General features: G+C 37.9%; 1 protein-coding gene across 1 annotated transcript in view; it reads right to left on the bottom strand.

Annotated features, from left to right (window-relative positions):
* The window catches only part of LOC136255607 (cell adhesion molecule DSCAML1-like), a 53,020-nt gene extending 36,995 nt beyond the window's left edge, over window positions 1-16,025 (bottom strand). The window contains exons 1-5 of the mRNA XM_066048410.1: window positions 15,896-16,025; window positions 13,624-13,899; window positions 9,150-9,392; window positions 8,373-8,621; window positions 1,575-1,811 (exon numbers count right to left, since the gene is read on the bottom strand). Of these exons, the coding sequence (XP_065904482.1) occupies window positions 1,575-1,811; window positions 8,373-8,621; window positions 9,150-9,392; window positions 13,624-13,899; window positions 15,896-15,962 (1,072 nt within the window). The 5' untranslated portion in view covers window positions 15,963-16,025. The remainder of the gene's footprint in view (window positions 1-1,574; window positions 1,812-8,372; window positions 8,622-9,149; window positions 9,393-13,623; window positions 13,900-15,895) is intronic.
* Between the last annotated feature and the right edge of the window lie 4,219 nt (window positions 16,026-20,244).

Raw genomic sequence — 20,244 nt, 5'->3', positions numbered from 1 at the left:
ATGGTAACCCCTACGTGAAGGAAAAAATGAAGAATTAAGTCGAACTTTCAGGTCTTGTATTTCACAATTCATTTGGCAACCTTGGCCAAATTTGGTATGTGCAGTGATGGTGATGAGATGATGAAGGTGGAGGGTGTTTGCAGTACAAAAGTGATTCCAATTAGAGAAGAAAGCACGGAGCTACATATGCATGACAATCACGTTTTCTTTAATATACTCACAGTGTGGCATGTGGGCTTTCTTGGCCAACCGTGTATTTTGATTCTCAGTGACTGTTTTACTAATTTTGGCCCTAAAATTTACATCAAGTTAGTTTTCTAGTCTCACCAAAGCAATTTCTTTAAACCACAAAATGTTTGAGTTATGACGGTTAACCAATATATAGGCCAATTTTATTCCCATAAATGGTTTACCTTGTAGACATGACAAAATATCAGTTTTATACAAATAATCATCCAAAACTCCATGATTGTTGCAGACTCTCAATGTACTGTACGTCAAATTTCAAGGCAATAGACTTATGTGTTTTATAATGTTTTGGTTAAACTGTGCAAAAAAGGGAGAATTTATGCCACCACATTCAGAACTAATTTGTGAGCTCATATTTGTGACCCAGTCTGGGAAAACCAGACTTATTGCCTATTTTAAAGCATTGAAAAAATGCCGGTTTTAAGTACTCGGTTGTTGTAGTTTGTCACTGGATGAAGCTACATGTACCAAATTTTCAAACATTTTATACCAATTCCTTACCTTCCAGAGCATCCACTGTACAAGTAGCCAACAGCTAAGCTTCCTGCCATTTATAAACTGGGGTTGATTGTATCAGACGAGCTCCAAAAGGGGTGGGAGGTGGGGTTTGGGGATGGCAAGGGACTGTTTAAAGACTTAAAGAGGAAGATGTAGAGATGTATTAGGCCAAGCTATAGGCCAATTAGGTCTCAAAACTGGCTAAAATGAAAGGACATTTACAGCATAGGAGTTTCTCTTCAACACCACAGAGCTGTACAGCCGCATACACCCATCCCCAGGCTTTCCAGAACTCCATTATGACTCCCACACCACTTGTATGGATCGCCACTGTGCTTGGGAAAGTAGCAAACAAAAGCAGACCACTCAAGTATTGATAATGAAATTTGTTACTTCATTTGTGTTCTTGGTGAAAAATCAAATCTTGGTGATAAGACTGGTTTTCCCAGATCCTGTCACACTTTATGAATGCATCAGGTGATCTTCCTCAAAATAGGAATGTGGTATGCTGAAGGTGGGAGGCATTATCAGTATAAATGTCATCCCATTCGGAGAAGGGAACTCAGTGCTATGTATGTGTGAAGGTTTTCTTTCTTCCTGTGAATAATACCAATAGTGTGGTGCACCAGTTTTTCTAGCTGCATGACACACTATTGTGTGTGAGATGAGGACAAGCTAGAGAACTGAGGTATGTATGATTAATTGTAACGTGAGTCCTACATGCAAAGTAGTCATATTGGTTTGCACACTTTACCACATGACGCATGGTTTTTAGCCACACCTCTCACCAGATTGAAGTTTAATATATATATATATATAATCCTTACCATTGAGGGAAGTTGTCACATCAGTATTACCAGCATCATTAGTGATAGTACACTGATAGTCACCACCATCTAATGGATCTGTATTGTCCAGTATCAGTTCCTGTATAGAAGACACTACTGAATTGTCCCTTAGTCGTAACCACTCATAGGTATTGCCAGGACCACCATCAGCATAACATGTGTAGGTGACCATATTGATGACTACTATTTCAGTAACTGTAGCATTGAATGGAGCAACTACACAGAGAATAGAACATGTTATATACCAGTATACCTTAATATCCTACTGACATTATTATGTTCATTAAAAAAATAGCTATAATAGACTATGCAGTATCACTACACAGTTAACACTACATTTATAGGACATTACTTGCAATCCAAGCCCTCTAATATTGTTTACATAAAGAAGTAATTTATTCCAGCTTAGGTGATCAATATCACTAAAGCAGCATTGCTGCATTGCATATCAAATGCAACAAAGGATTATCTGAATTCAGAGTTGTGATAATGGTCTGATGTAATCCAGAAAAAGAAAAAGAACCTTGTAATGTTACTTAGTAGAGATACTGCATACAAATGCAGCTGGATTTGTGAAAAGAGTCTTCTGCATGTACCAAATTTTAGTGTATGATAGCAACTTTGGTTCAGAAATAAAATTTGTTTCTTGGATTTTCTTTATTGCTACAGTTTACTTCCCTGGCTCAAACCTGGCAAACTTATTTAGATGCTTTTCGTACCTGTTTTTCACTTGTCCTATTAGAGAGTATATTGGCCCTGTGATTTCATGCTGGTTTGATTTTTGCCTTGTAACTCTGTAGGTATTACTCCAAATTGCTTTATATACCAAAAGGCAATGCCATGATGGTATATAAATCTATGTACAGATTAACTGTTAAGTTATATCCATGAGATGTTTACCCTGTAGCCGACTAGCCATACATAGATAACACATTCTGTTTCATCAGATTTGCTGCAAACTTTAGAATTATGTTTGTAAAGCACAAATTTTTTCAAGAAAATGATATTACAAAAATGAAGAATCTAGATAGAAAAAAACAAAGAACAAAAATGAATTTAAAAAGGAAAACTTTAGCTGCATTATAACTCTGAACTAAATTTGGAGTATGGACTGCCCTACCTGATGCACAGCTCCACTGCAAACTATGATGCTACTGTATTTGGAGAAGGGACGTCATACAGTATGCACTTTTCATTTTAATTTACTCGAGGGGTTGGCATATCAGATTTCTTAACTACTTAACACGCTACTGGAAGTCTTCACATTTTCTATTTGTACAATGAATGTACATTGATAAGCCCCCACAGGCACTATGAATGTAAATAGTCAATGCGTTTTATCTAACAGTACGAGTAGTATTGTTTAAGCTAGGATCACCGACACACGCCACCTAAAATGCCGCCTTTAAAAATCATCCTAGAAACGTCTTACTAAACAAAATCACCTTTACAGAATAATATTAATCCATCTAACATTAAATAAAGCATTAAAAACCAGAAAACACTTACAGGTAGCTGGATATAGAATTTTAAAAAAATTGCCTAAACTCAATTTTTGTCTGCCTGCCTGCCAGCTTGTCAGCCTACCTGACCACAGTTGCAAGGCTTGAGGCCAACCGAAGCAGTATACAGCCACTATTTTATGCCACAATAACAAACTAACTAGTGGAATGTGCCTTTTGGGGTGCTGATGAGTATGCAGCCTCTGTGCCTTTTATTTCATTTTATATGTTGTTTACTCTGTAAATCAAGACACACGGTAGTGTGTTGTACGGCCCAAGAAGCCGGCGCACAATACCCGTGAGTATATTGACAGGAAGAAAGAAAACGCAATTTTCGCACCTCCGTAGCTGTGTGCTGCCTTGATGAAACAAGATTTTTGCTGTGGACACGCCCGCCAACTTCAGCACTCCACATTCCAAATTTGAGTGAAATCGATTCAAGCGTTCCCGAGATATGCGACTTCATAAATTGGCTTAGTTTCTTAGTTTTTTTTTTCTTCTCATGTTTCTTCCTCTTGTCGCACACTTACAAAAACTGCTATAAAACGCGAACGTCATATCTGATTGCCTTGAAATTTGGCATACGGAAGGGGGGTTTAAAGGCACATCTCGGTACCAACTTTGGCTGGAATACGATAAACAGGCAAAGAGTTATGAGCAATTATTCACGAAAAATAACACTAATATGTTGTCACGCCTACAGGGTAAACCGCGTATGGGAAGAAGCTGAAAATCGGTGGGTGAATAGGTTAACTATTGAACCACAAACCTTTTGTGGTTTGAAAGAAATCGAGCTAAACACCAGGAAGATACAATGAAAAACCCAACAGTATGTAACAATTATGCAATCGAGATTACCTAATAAAAACAAACGACTGCTTGACACGCCTACCAGATAAACCGCTTGGGGTAATGCTTTGAAAATCGTTGTACAGATGGAGTAATCATCTTAGAAAGGCTCATCAATGGTGTAGAAGAATCAGACTTAAAGCCACGGAGTTATAACACAAAATCCAACTTGGTGTAGAAAGTGCGAGATCGAGATACTTTAATAGAGCAGTCACCCTGAAAAGAATTCAAGAGATCAGCTAGAAACAAGTAACCTGTATAGAGATCAACAACAAACAAGTCACCCTGTAGAGAGATCAGCTACAATCCACCCTGTAGAAAGATTAGCTAGAAGTAAGTTACCTTGTAGGGAGTTCAACTACGGAGATAGTTCAGCTAGAAGAAATCACCTTGTAGAGTTCAGCTACAAAGAAACCACCATGTAGAGAGTTCAGCTACAAACAAATCACCCTGTAGAGAGATCAGCTAGAAGAAACTACCTTGTAGAGAGCTCAGCCACAAAGAAACCATCATGTAGAGAGTTCAGCTACAAATAAATCGCCCTGTAGAGAGATCAGCTAGAAGAAGTTACCTTGTAGAGAGTTCAGCTACAAAGAAACTATCATGTAGAGAGTTCAGCTGCAAACAAACCACAATGTAGAGAATTCAGCTACAAACTAGTGACCTTGTAGAGACATCAGCTATTAGAAGTTACCTTGTACAGAGTTCAGCTACAAACAAATCACCCTGTAGAGAGATCAGCTAGAAGAAGTTACCTTGTAGATAGTTCAGCTACAAACAAATCACCCTGTAGAGAGATCAGCTAGAAGAAATTACCTTGTAGATAGTTCAGCTACAAACAAATCACCCTGTAGAAAGATCAGCTAGAAGAAGTCACCTTGTAGAGAGTTCAGCTACAAACAAATCACCCTGTAGAAAGATCAACTAGAAGAAGTTACCTTGTAGATAGTTCAGCTACAAACAAAACACCCTGTAGAAAAATCAGCTAGAAGAAGTTACCTTGTAGAGAGTTCAGCTACAAAGAAACCGCCATGTAGAGAGTTCAGCTGCAAACAAATCACCCTGTAAAAAATTCAGCTACAAACTAATCACCCTGTAGAAAGATCAGCTAGAAGAAGTCACTTTGTAGAGAATTCAGCTACAAAGAAACCACCATGTAGAGAGTCCAGCTACAAACAAATCGCCCTGTAGAGAGATCAGCTAGAAGAAGTTACCATGTAGAGAGTTCAGCTACAAAGAAACCACCATGTAGAGAGTTCAGCTGCAAACAAATCACCCTGTAGAAAATTCAGCCACAAACAAATTGCCCTGTAGAAAGATCAGTTAGAAGAAGTTACCTTGTAGAGAGATCAGCTACAAAGAAACCATTCTGTAAAGAGCTCAGCTGCAAACAAATCACCTATACAGAATTCAGCTACAAACAAATCACCCTGTAGAGAGATCAGCTAGAAGAAGTTACCTTGTAGAGAGTTCAGCTACAAACAAATCACCCTGTAGAGAGATCAGCTAGAATAAGTCACCTTGTAGAGAGTTCAGTTACAAAGAAACCACCATGTATAGAGTTCAGCTGCAAACAAACCACCCTGTAGAGAGTTAAGCTAGAAACAATTTACCCTGTAGAGAGATCAGCTAGAAACAGTGATCCTGTAGAGAGATCAGCTAAAAGAAGTTACTTCGTAGAGAGTTCAGCTGCAAACAAATTACCCTGTAGAGAGATCAGCTAGAAGAAGTTACCTTGTAGATCATTCAGCTACAAACAATTCACCATATAGAGAGAGCAGCTAGAAGAAGTCACCTTGTAGAGTGTTCAGTTACAAAGAAATCACCATGTAAAGTTCTGTAATAAATATATGTATTATATATATAATTTGTACATTTATTGATAAAATCAGAAATATTTAAAGTATTCATCTGCTTCATCTTTTCTTCTTCCAGTGGAAAAGAGAAAAAGGTAGGTTTAAAAAGCCCCAAGCTGGCCATAGGCTGGCTTTGTTTGGGGTATACAAATACAAAAAGAAGTGAAATCTAATCCAAAACAGCCAAGCTGTAAAAAAAGTGTGCGGCCCTCAAAAAGGCTATGGTGAAAAAAGATGTGAAATCCAAGGTGGCGGCCAAGAAATGGCTGTGATGGTAGGTTAATGGTAAAATTTTAATAACGACAGTTCAGCTGAATTTTGTGCCAAGACCAAGTGGCACAATAATTCACCTGAATTGTCGTTATTAAAATTTTTACCATTAACCTACCATCACAGCCATTTCTTGGCTACCACCTTGGATTTCACATCTTTTTTCACTATAGCCTTTTTGAGGGCCGCACACTTTTTTTACAACTTGGCTGTTTTGGATTAGATAAAAGTTAACATCATTGACTGTTACGGGAGATAAAGGGGGGGACAATGAGTCACATGCACCATGCAGCGTTACTATTTACAGCTATGCATAGCGCACTCAACTCAAGGCACAGACGAAAGTATTGGAGTCGCAGATTCTGTCCAGCTCTATCAGTTGAATAGCAGCCCATCATGCCGAAAACTGTATGTGTATTAATTGATATGCTCATTGTGTGCGTAACGCTTGTCATGCTCAATGTATGTGTACTACTCGACATGCTCATTATGTGTGTGATGCTGGATTTAGCTTATTACATGTGGGGATCCTAACCCATCTGCGTGTGCAATGTGGTTATTGTGTGTGCATAACCTTGAGTTTGGGGAAATTGGGCACAGTGAAGCTGCTTGACCAGAATGATGCTCACTACTTAATAGCTATGGTGATGAGATCACGTCATTAATGCAGAATGCTGTGCACTAACTTGGTCAGGCATTTCACTCAGCCACGTTCTGGGCTGCCCAATATTTTCCCAAATTAGGCCAATCATGCACCTGAGCTTGGGTAAGCTTGGCTAATACAATAAGATGTTAAATGTTGTTTACTCTGTAAATAAAAGTTAACATCATTGACCGTTACGGGAGGTAAAGGGGGGACAATGGGTCACGTGCACCATGCAGCGTTACTATTTATAGCTATACATGTGCACACTCAACTCAAGGCACAGACGAAAGTATTGAAGTCGCAGATTCTGTCCAGCCCTATCAGTTGAATAGCAGCCCATCATGCCGAAAACACCCACCCACCCATGTGGACATACATGCATACACTCGTTAACTCAGGACTAACAGGGCGCAGTGAAGCTGCTTGACCAGAATGATGCTCGCTACTTAATAGCTATGGTGATGAGATCACGTCATTAATGCAGAATGCTGTACACTAACTTGGTCAGGCACTTCACTCAGCCACGTTCTGGGCTGCCCAATATTTTTCCAAATAATGCCAATCATGTACCTGAGCTTGGGTAAGCTTGGCTAGTACAATAAGATGTTAACTTTAATCAGGGTGATCACCGTCTTCTTCATGCAACGAAACCATATCCAGGTGCTAATTTTCCATTTTAAAACTTTCCTTGAGTAGCATATTTATTGTTTAGATGCCACAAAATTGTTTAAGCACTTACATTACTGTAAAGATACTGGACACCTGGTAGATGCCTGTAACTTCACAATAGGTTGGACACCACTCCCACTAATGATCTTAACAACCAACGCAGAGATCACACTTCTTAACAATCTATTTACTTGAACATGATGTCCGAACCCCTTATTAGTTTAGCTGAATTTTAATAATAATACAGTGAAAATATGGAATAGTGATGATGCCTCAGTTTTGGTAGAGCCTAGCGGCTGACTTAATATAGAAGTCACCCTAATAGAACAGTTATACTTGTAAAGCTATATGCTATAACAAAAAAAATTGAAACATTTAAATAGGGATTCAAGTGATCAAAAGTAGTGAAACAAGAGATGAATCATGGTAGTAAAGCATTGCTCAGTGGGAAAATCCCTACTTTTTCATTCAATAAATAATTGTTATAACATGCCAATGTAGGGATTTTCCTACTGAGTTATGCTGTAATACCATCATTCATCTCGTTTTATTGTTTGGATCCTTACTTCATTAAATGATTTTTAAATACACTAGCAGAATTATGCAAGTTTGTTCTTTACGCATTGTTACACAGCAATGCAATGGCATGAAAATACAGTACCGCTCAAAGGTAACGTTATCTCACGAGAGTGTAAGCAATTAAAAAACTCCCTAATTAAAGGGGTGTGGCACCTGTTTCATCCGCGAGTATTTATCCCAAATGAGACGGGATTAATACTTGCAAAAGACATGGGTGCCATGCCCTTTAATTAGCAAGTATTGTAATCACTTGCACACCCGCAAGATAACATTACCTTTGAGCGGTACTGTAAGTCAGGAACCATGCATGGTAGCTTTACTAGTGTGATATTCTGTGCAGATGAGAAGTAAACAGAATTATAATTCTACAAAAGCATCATTATCAGTTTCATATACATATGCGTACCATTCACTGTAGTAGCAGCAGTGTCACTTCCAGCAGCATTACTAACTATACACTGATACACTCCACCATCAGAACCAGTCACATTTGTAATTGATAACACAGGATTATTAGAGATGACCATTCCTTGTCTCCTCCACTCAAACATATTGTTGGGACCTCCTTGAGCAGAACAAGTTATAGTTACTGGTGAGTTTACACTGGTTTGGATATTTCCAAATGGTGATAATAAAACACTTCCTGAAGGTGACACTAGAGGATTGAGTGTGATATACTTAATACAGGTGTGTCTTAAAGTTCATAGTGTTGTACATAGTTAGAATGTGACCATAAACTAATACAGGTGATGTTTACAAAAGACACATTTAACATGTTCCATCGGTTATTTCACCATTACATTCCTGTTGGGATAAAAGAACTGAAGTGATGATGCAATTTTGTAGTTGCTTCATTTACTGTGGGAACAAGAAGTTAAATATTGACTTGTAAGTCATGCTTTACTAAAATCACTGTACCCTCAAGTTCAGTATAAAAGGTGTTCTTCTAACCTAAGCATTGTGCATCGAACACTTGTTGCCCTAGTTTGACACTTGTCCATTTTGGAAATGTTGAGTAAGTTTACAATGCTACACAGCACAGATACACAATTAACCACACTGAATGTTAATTACCATGATATCAATTGTAGCCACATGTTCATGCTACACAATCATGCACCTGATTTTGCTATACAACAAACTTTCACAAGTATTAATGAATTACATACAACACATAAATTACCAGTTAATACTGCTGTATCAGATATAGCCATTGCACCATTAGAACTGGCAGTACAAGTGTAGTTACCAAAACTATTATATGATGCTGTGAACATAATACTACTGGTCATAAGATTGGTGGAGGTACTTGGAGTAGACCAGTTGTAGGATGGAGAAGGAAAAGCTACTGCAAGGCAATTGAAGGTAATGGACTGTCCAACCTGTGTTAACTGTGACATCGGATGAGTGATGATGAATGGATTAACTAAGAAAAATTTAATACATAAATTTATAGCTACGTACTAAAATACAATATAATATTATGAAAATATTTAGCTACTCCATTGCTTTATTAACAATACAGGTATATACCTCAGGCACATAAATTTGTAAATTAACATGATCACAGACTATGCTCCTTCATAGGTAATATGTAACAACTTTAAACAGGCTGTAGGACCAGATGTTCTACAGACCTTCAGTACTTGTGCTGTAAAGCCATAATATGTAAATAAATAATATGCTCTCTCCTCATGCACACATCACTCAAAACACCCTACACAGCATCTTATGTGGTGCGCCATAGGTAGTCCACTGACATATCTACATAGAGCATATTGCAAGCTGAACTTTACTTTGGCCTTTCTTTTCCTGGCGACTTTCCTCACTGTATCCTTCTCAGTGTCCTCTATTCTCTTTTATCAGTGGGATTATTGCCACTGTCATATGCTTTGATAGATGCTTAACCATTCAGTCAATTGATTTCGGCCAGCAATTTGTTACTGACCTTCCTACAACCATACTTGGCTGCTATAAAGCTTCTGGTGGATTGTCTAAGGAAGAGGTATGGTATAAATCTTGGCCAATTTGTCCCATGAGACAGCTGCCAAGCTTTTGTTTGAACAAAACTGCATCTCATTCCCCGTTTTACAAATTTTACCCTCCTTTCTTCCTCTATCTTCTGGACAACTCATCTAGCTGAGTTTTCTTGATCTTTAGTCAAATCTCACTGGAAGTTAGCTAACTTTAGTAAGCCTAACAAGCAGTTCTTCGACAGATGGGATGCCATCGTAATAAGCCAAGTGCACACTAAAGTAACAGAACATCAGTGTCACCTATTGGCTAGAGTGAAATACGTTTCACATCACCTAACCTTATATCCTCATGCTCATGTGAGGCATGTGAGCACACCAGACGCATTCTGTTGGGAGCTGAATTTCTGCATAATTCATAGTACTCAACTGGCAGAAAACGCAGGTGTATATTAGGGATCATGGAGATTTGAGTTTTTCTGGCCAAAAATATCACCCAAAAACCAGCTTCAGAATATCATCCTGGTGCCTTGCCAGTATTGGTCAAGCCCAAAAGTACCTTCAGTACAATCCTAATTTCCTTCATTAGATTGTCATGAAATTAAAAATATATATATATTAAAAGTTTCTACTGACTAACTGCCTGCCTGCCAAGCATAACTCGGTAACGGCTAAGTGCAGGCTGAATTTTTTCACTGTTCAATGTCGCTTTGTCTGGATACGTGCCTTTTGGCATACTGCAGTACATACAGGGCACGCGTCATGGACTTACCTTTGTCCTCCTTTGTGTCCCATTTCTTTTTGCTGAGAGCTCAAGGTGTCGATTCGCGGTAGCACAATGCATGGCTTCCATACATTTGTAAACGGGAATTGTCCATATTTTCCATGGTGACTGGATTGATTGCAGAGGTGCTTCTACTACAGTTATTCGTTTTGCAACACTGTGTAACGGGCGGAAAATAGGTGAAAGCAAACCGCATTGACCACTTTACTTGCGGGAAAGTAATTGATAGTTGGGGCACGCGAATCGTCTGTATTATTTGTGGTGACTGGATTGATTGCAGAGACGCTTCTCCTACTGTTCTTCATTTGTAGCGCTGTATAATGGGCTGAATATAGCTAAAAACAAAGTGTAATGGACACTCCACTTTCGAGTCAGTAATTGATAACCGCGGCACACATTCAGACGAAAACTTTACCTTTGGCACCATCCTTTCTTTTGATGCAGAATGTGCAGGTTCATATCAGTCATAAAAATGTTAAATAAAAGTAAACAAACAAGTATAAGGAAAATTATGAATGTTAGGTTTGATTAGAGATCATAGAAAAAAAACTTGGGAAACAAGGGAGGTCGCCTGCACCTGCAGATATACTAGTGAACATTTAATCCCTAATTCAGTAATGGGTCACAATTTCCAATTTTCTTCAATAGTCTCAGTGTTATCTATAGTGTCCAAGAAATAGGTTACCAAAGTTTCAGCTTATCATGGTGAGTAATTTTGAATTTATATAAGAAGAACAAAGAAATCAATTTATGCACAAACTGTAGATTTATACAGTGACTATACTTAAAAACTACAGATGCTTAAATTTGCAGCTACAAATTGTTTACCCTGTCTACAGAGCTGGGATTTGGCTTAAAATGCTAACCATGAATTGGCAAATCCACCTAGGTATAGCTATGTAGTTGTTTGCACATACAAATACGTATAAAGATAAATGATGATAATCTTTCATATCTACTGCATTGTAAACAAGTTGATGTTGTGCTACTTCTAAAAACCTGGCACCATGCAGCTAGCTAACTCATCTGAAATTAAGTTATTAACCAACTATATGTATTGCATAGATTTTTGGTTGTGCAATAATACATAATTAATTTAGTGTTATTCTCGTATTTCGTAATTCATGAAATTTTTGTAATTCTTCAATTACTTTGCTATACGCTGCTAAGGAAGCTCTTGTTAAACAAACTGCTTTTATCAACACATTACACACAGAAGTATCTTCTAAACTGTTTTACAGTTTGACTATCGTGTTTTTTTTCCACAAATTCTCTCGACAAAGCCTCAAAGCTGCTCTTCATTTTCGTTCACGTACATAGGGGATACGCCCCCCTTCCAACTCGAAGGGATAGGCTATACCTGGTAGTCTATGAGGCCTGCACAGTTGTTTTTCAGTTGTTAAACACCTTTAAAACCTGAAGGGAAGGCAATTCACTAAGTCAGAGGAGAGTCGCCACACCCGTATTTCAGACCGCCAAAAAGAAACCACCTCAGAGCAAAGTTTACCTGTGCGGAAGTTTAATACAGATTTTATTTAGTTTTTACTTCTTACATAAAAGCTGCTTTTCCATTTAACGATTTTGCTCATGTGGGTGCATACGGACAAACATAGGTAGATAGCAAGAGTTCATAATATATATACTGAGGAGTATTGCTGAAACAATTATTCGGTTATTTGACTATTTGGCAGACATGACACTATTCAATTTGTTAACACACTATTCGAATGAACGTTAGCACTTTGTACACTGTATTCAGATGGAAAACCCAGCCTTGAAACTTAAGATTGTGAATGAAGTGATGTATCTATGTTGTAACAAGTTGATGTTGTGCTACTTCTAAAAACCAGGCGCCATGCAGCTAGCTAACTCAACTATAGACAGTATATGTTACTATGAATTAACCAACTATGTATTACTATTAATATTTTTACAATAGGGCTAGTTTTGGGTTGTGCAATAATATTATTAGCTAATTCTCATATTTCATAATTCATGAAATATTGGTAATTCGTTCAATTACGTTGCTATGCACTGCTAAGGAAGCGTTTGGTAAAGAAACCGCTTTTACCACCATATTACGCACAGAAGTATCTTCTAAACTGTTTTATAGTGTGACCAACGTGTTTTCCCACAAATTCTCTCGACAAAGCCTCAAAGAAAGCTGCTCTTCATTTTCGTTCGTGTACGTAAGGGATACGCCCCCTTTCAACTCGAAGTGATAGGCTATTCCTGGTAGTGTACAAGGCCTGCATCGTTGTTTTTCAGTTGCTAAACGCCTGAAAACCTCAAGGGGAAGGTAGTCTGAGGAAAGTCGCCACACCCGTATTTCAGTCCGCAAATAAGAAACCACCTCAGAGCAAAGTTCACCTGTGCAGAAGTTTAATATAGACTTCATTTCACTTTTACTTCTTACGTAAAAGCTGCTTTTACCATTATTTAACGATTTTGCTCACGTGGGTGCGTACGGACAAACATAGATAGGTAGATAGGTACACACACACACTTTTACGAAAACAATTTCAGTAAATCAGGCGCGCCCACAGCCAGCCTATGGCCGGCTGTGGGCGCACGCCTGGTTTAACAACACTTGTGTCCCAAGCTCTCTAGGCTACAGTAACAAAACAAAGATGTTTAAATTTTCTATATATGAGCAGATAAATAAAATTGATTTGATATTAATTTTGCTTTTCTAAGTAATGACAAACTTGTATTATTTTTCTTTATAGCATAATTATTAAATATACTATGTGGGTTTTTACTGAGATGGTTACATAAATTGTATATACAAATAAATAATTTATTTATTGTTATTTAACATTTTTATGATTCATTACTTATATTGCAGTGCACTGCTAATGTATATAACTTGACACACATAATAGACTGTACACACTTACTAAATAAAGTTGCTTCATTGGAAGTGATAGTATTGTTAACATTATCAGTCACCTCACATGTATATGTACCCCCATCATTAACAGTCACATTAGCTATCACCAGAGTGGTAGTGTTAAAATCTGATGTCAGCGATATACGTCCAAGATCAGCCACCACTTCACTACCATTAAAAAGCCATCTAGAATTAATTGGAGTAAAATTTCCAAAAACTTCACAGGTAAAAGTAGCATTGTCACCAATATCAACAGCCTGGTCCATTGGCTGGGTAGAGATTGCTAAAAGATATGTAAAAATTTTTGACTCAACACTATCCTAAAACCACAAATGACATAATTTATATATGCTGCTAAAGTCTTCGTTCAAAGCACCTGAATCCCCTTGAGCAAAGACTGTACGCTTACTCTGGTGGATGTCTTTAATAATATTCACAAAACAGTAACGAATATATAAAATTAATATTGCATAAACACTAATCACATGATGAAGTTTTGTGGTCAAATATATCACTTTGTTTGCAATGACCTCAAAACCACGACTTCCACCTAATCACCATCTAAAAGGTAAGCGTTTACATAGATCTATGACAGTGATATTAAGTCATTATTAATTTTATGCTTTTCATAGTGGTTAGTGGGGTGACCCAAAAGGATGGACTGGTGGACAACCTTTCAGCTTAATTTACATAATTTCATAGGACAAGGTACACATGCATAGGCAGTGATATACAAGTGATGCAATGAATATAATAATGTAGCTGTAAGTAGGATGTTTTGTACTAGAAGTTAGTTTATTTGGCCTGATACTTCTCACTGTATTATTCCAAGCTTTATTCTTACATTTTACGAGATAGTTTCAATTAAAACTAATCTAGACATTCAGTATATACTATACAACAAGATACTTTGACAAACTGTATACATCATAATGAATGCATGTGTGTATACTATAAAACATAAATAAATAATATGTATTGCATAATTTAAAGAATGGTAGCCAATACATGTTGATGCAAAAGTTCATCTGCAAATGTGATTTATTGATGCCTGAATGTACCCAACAGCTATTCTGTACATATTTAGAGGAAAGACTAACAAATGATACCCGCTCAATAATATAACAAAGTTGTTAATTGTGTGCAACTTAAAAAAAAACGAGCAAGCAAAAAGTAGGCATACAGTGAATTCTACAATCTGTGTAGCTATATCTAGTAGATGCAGGCAGCACCAACCCTCAAAAGCCTGTACGTAAAAGCTGAAGCTGAGTAGTAAATTCAAATTTCAATAGGGTTGAGTCTAGCAATCCACACCATTCTAGTCAGTGACTATACATACAACGGTGATAATTACGACAAAACCCACTCACTTCATGTTAAACTTGTGTGTTCATGTGAACAACTTTGAGTCAAGATAAAAGTGAAAAGCGGTGCTATATTCATCACACAGAATAGTTTGCATGACCATAGTAAAAAAATGAGGGGCTTTCCTTTATACCTTATATAAGGAGCACAAAGATGCACGCTATTGCCAAAATTCTGCTACTTTATGCACAAATCAACTTCCTCATTTCGCTTTTCATGCACCTCTTTCATGTAGGAGCTAAAAATACAGTACACTAACAAAAATATCCTTGATATTAACTTCACAGTACAGTTCTACAAGTGCAAGATACTTGTTTATGGGTTTAACACTGGCACATTTCTTGCAGAAGCATAAAATCTACTGATGGGCAAGCAAGGCTTGTAGCTACTCCCTCTATGCTAAAGATATTGAAACCCTCTATACTAAAGATATCAAAATCGTTTTATGGTCATTGACAGCTAATGAACATAAGTGTATTATAAATTTGAAAAAAAATTGGGCATTGTTTTGTGGTAGCAAAACATAGTTTCATTCAAACATTGCATTTATCAGAGCAATCAAGCATCCCATGATTGCTACTATTAACTGCAGCTAATCCTAAGATAGTTACTGCTTTAGCTGAGCTTTTGGATTTCCATGAAGTGAGTGGCAGCTGTTCGATAATCGTAGTACCCGATAATTGATAGATCACTGGTCTTGGGACACTGAGAGGTCGGGTAGCCTCGGCAAGCCATATACTCCAACCGACGATGGATGCTTGTAGAATATCCGCGCAAATGTCATTGGGAATAACCTTGTTACTAATTTCTTTCAACAGGGTAGGTGCATGGCAAAGTGTATGGGGTGTTACACATACAGTAGCTATTAATACGCATCAAAATACAGCTAGCTACCTGGCAGTACAACGGCTTACCAGAATACCCGTGGCACACTAGCCAACCATATATCAGGACAGCGCCAAAAACTTCTTTCAAAATCATGCTGTCGTCTTCCGAGTCACGAAGGGCTTCAACTTGGATTTCAGAAAGGGGCGTAACAAAAGATAAAGGTTAATTAGACCATTACGAAGCACATTTACATCGCGAAAATAAAATACTAAGTCACGTGCGAGGGTGGCGTGTAGCCTGTACAATGCGAGGTGATTGATTGTTGCATAGATATACTAACCCCAGGTGGGGTTAGTATATCTATGATTGTTGCAAGGGGGTGTCACATAGGTACGCGCTGTAGGTAGATCTGCGACCGCGGTCAAAATCTTGACCGGCCGAAATTTCGCTTTGGGTTGGAAGCTTTTACCCTTGACCGTTGAATTGGCACGATTTTGGTGGCCTTGACCTTTGACCTAGACTTTGACCGCGGTCGCAGATCTACCTACAGTGAGTGCCTGTGTGTCACCCCCTTGTGTTGTGTTGCAAAGCATGGTCTTGCTCTACACAAGGGATACCTTGTGTGTGTGTGTTTTTCATAATATAACAAGTATTTATAAATGAAAAAACAAGTTGATGTGCTACTTCTAAAAACCAGGCGCCATGCAGCTAGCTAACTCATCTGGAATAACTATAGACAGTACATACTACTATGAATTAACCAACTATGTATTACTACTTTACAATAGGGTAGTTTGGGTTGTGCAATAATATAATTAGCTATTTCTCGTATTTCGTAATTCATGAAATATTCGTAATTCGTTCAATTATTATTATTGATGTTGTGCCGGCAGACCTCAAAAGAGTATGGTGCACAAAAAAGGGTACAATTGCTACAGTCAATTACAAAAGAAAAACAAACTTATATAATTATACAATATTTACTATACACAAAATTACGTTGCTATGCACTGCTAAGGAAGCGTTTGTTAAATAAACCGCTTTTACCAACATATTACGCACAAAACTATCTTCTAAACTGTTTTATAGTGTGACTAACGTGTTTTTTTCCACAAATTCTCTCGACAAAGCCTCAAAGCTGCTCTTCATTTTCGTTCGCGTACGTAAGGGATACGCCCCCTTTCAACTCGAAGCGATAGGCTATTTCTGGCAGTGTACGAGGCCTGCACCGTTGTTTTTCAGTTGCTAAATGTCTGAAAACCTCAAGGGGAAGGTAGTCTGAGGAAAGTAACCACACCCGTATTTCAGTCCGCCGAAAAGAAACCACCTCAGAGCAAAGTTCACCTGTGCAGAAGTTTAATACAGACTTCATTTCATTTTTACTTCTTACGTAAAAGCTGCTTTTACCGTTATTAAATGATTTGCTCACGTGGGTGCGTACGGACAAACATAGGTAGATAGGTAGATAGATAGGTACACACACACACTGTTACGAAAACAATTTCAGTAAACCAGGCGCACGCCCACAGCCGGCGAAACAACATGTACAATTCAAAGTACATTAATAGTACCAAGAGTTTATAATGTGTTAGGGCTACACATTATAAACTCTTGATAGTACTTAGTATTAATTTCAGGGAAAAAGCACAGCCTGTGAATCCTGCTCAATTACATGCGTACAAATCAATCATTATAAAAATAATGATAATCAGTCCAATGTTTATCTAAGAGATTCTACATGTGATGGAAGCACCTGACCCTCAGATATTGCAAGGTCAAGTGCTACAATAGCCATTGGGCTGCCACGATGAGACCTGGCTCCACGCAAGCAGGTTACAGCTGACCTCAGTAAAGAAAAACTGGTAGACCACCTAATCCAGGACACTGCACTACTATAACTCTGGTCTCTCTTAACAGCAAGCAGAGATGCCAACCTCTTCTAATCAGTAGTGGCGGCACCTCCCATTCCCCCAAAAGTAGAGAATACCAAAGGGGTGAAAGAGCCCATTTCAACATCCCTTACACGCTGTTCATACTTATGCTGTTTGTCATGCTCAAACCTTTTATATAGAGAAGAAACTGCTGTGATTTTGATAACTAGGAGTAGTGGGATTAAAAACTCTTACATCAAGAAAGCCTTTTGATGATGGTTTCTCCAAAATCCTTGTACAATGACATCCAGGCATGCCTCATCCTCCACATTAGCTGTGGCATAGTGAAAAGATTCACCAGATAGGGGTTGCAACACTGTCTCAATTGCCACACCATGACAAACTTCAGACAAAGCAGCTACAGTGAAATCCCTAAGTTCATTATGACGTAGAGTATGGAAACCACCAGATGCACAGTTCATTGCATGATCAATAGTGAAGCCATGACTTCACACACACTTAGCAGGTAAGCCACTGGGCAACCATCCATAATGCAAACACAACGGATACCTAACAGATATCCATCCATAATGGATACCTTGTGCTTACGTTATGGTTAGATTCCTACTGGTTCTGCCCACTCTGGTGGCTCCCATGGGTGGCTTTACAGTGTCGATTAATTTTGTCAATTAATTAGCTACTCCACAGGGGATTTCCCACTTTTCAACACAATGAGTTAACACACAGCTGCTGTCCATTTTTGTACACAACAAGTCAGTTTTATCAATCACTGTTCTGACTGTGTGTGTGAGTGTGTGTGTGTGTGTTCTGTGCAACGATGAGAGATTTTAAAATTTACTGATTATCCAATATTGAAATTCCCATAATGGTAACCAATCTAATTTCGCATGTATTTTATAAAATACTCATTGAAAAAATTTTATATTCTTATGATAACAGTGACATCAAGGTCATCATACAGTATAAGCTTATAATTGGCTAATTGATACTGAATCAGATTTTGCTGAAATCTGAATCTCCGATTATAATTATTTACTGATTAATTGGTGCATCACTATAATTGTGATACACAGGCATCCTGACTTATTATGAATGTGAGAAACAGCGGCTCTTATACCCACCCCTCTTGCGTTTTCAATTTTGGTAGTATGGGTCATGCTGATGTTGTGTTCTATAAAAGACTTGCATTCCTTGTCACTCTCCAAAAGGGGTGGCATAGTTTTGTGATATTCTTTTCCTTTCTTTGTCCCATTTTCTGTTTCACCTGATTAGCTAGTTTAAAGTTGTCTTAAAGTCTCCAATATCTGTTTATTAGGTTTAGGTAATTCAAAGGCTTGCTGTACACCTTCATGCAGTGCTGGTTACTGTACATGTAAAGCTCTAATAACAATATCGTGGTTGTGTTACAGGATTAGTTTTTCTTTGCTATTTAGGAGCTTGATCATCTCAGGGTTGTACATTTCATTGTATGACTTATTGCTAGCTGAGGGTCACTGAAGTAGCTCCTGCATGCTCTTTGATTTACATACAATATCTCGGGGGTGTCAAGGGGTACTAAAAGAAACAATGAGATCACCACTGGCCTAGCGAAACCTAAGTGAAAATCATTGCATTAAATATCCCAAAGTAAAATGGGGCAATTGTTACGTTAAGTATGAGACATTTCACCCGCAAGGAAAATAATGGAGATGAGTATAGCCACAAATTAAGAATTTAGCCTGGAACTGTGTTTCCAGTTTGCGGTTTTCAGGTTGGCCTCCTTTAGTTTACAAGTAGTATCCTGATTATCAAGATAATGTGATAGTGAATTTGTCACAATGATGTAATTAATGATGTAATCACAATTATCATACAGTCCTAATCCAGTGTGCTAGATGTGCGTCCGTCTGTGTAGATTCCTCGATGATGTTCTTTCCATCTCAATGGCCATGCAATGATCTTATGCCATAGAATCCTTACCGATTTTTAGAGTTCCACTTGCAAAGTACCTCTGAACCTTGTAAAACATGGCACTTCACATCTTAAACAAGAAAACACCACAAAAATATTTACATGACAGTTAAAACTTTATTCTGGTGCTTAGGTATCATACACATAAACCAATAGTAAAGAGGATGGTTTGATGTTCAAAAAATATACACATATACATGTATCTACAGAGGACAAAGCAATATCTATATGATTGCAGGTTAAACAATTTGATACAAGTTATGGGTACTTATGATGCCTAATGGAATGCCTTGATTTTAGGCATGGCAAATGCTATAATATTCTTAGAAAACAGGAGGTTGTGTAGCAGTGGTCTCTGTACTCTTCATGCTTTCCTGCTTATCCAATAATGTATTCTATGCATCATCATCAGACAGCGTATGTACACCAAGTTCTTTACAGTAGAGTACATGTTTGTAAATGGTGATGTGTAGTGTAGAAAAGAAAAGTCTAGCAAAATCCTTAGCCATGTTGTAAAGTAAATGAGGTGACCAGATCAGCTAAAGCCATTCAGAAGCAATAAACAGAAGAAATGAGTAAACAGGAGGTCACCA

Source organism: Dysidea avara, chromosome 5 (assembly GCF_963678975.1).
Source record: "Dysidea avara chromosome 5, odDysAvar1.4, whole genome shotgun sequence".
NCBI classification, from domain to species: domain Eukaryota; kingdom Metazoa; phylum Porifera; class Demospongiae; order Dictyoceratida; family Dysideidae; genus Dysidea; species Dysidea avara.
This window is presented reverse-complemented; position numbering and strand designations above follow the sequence as displayed.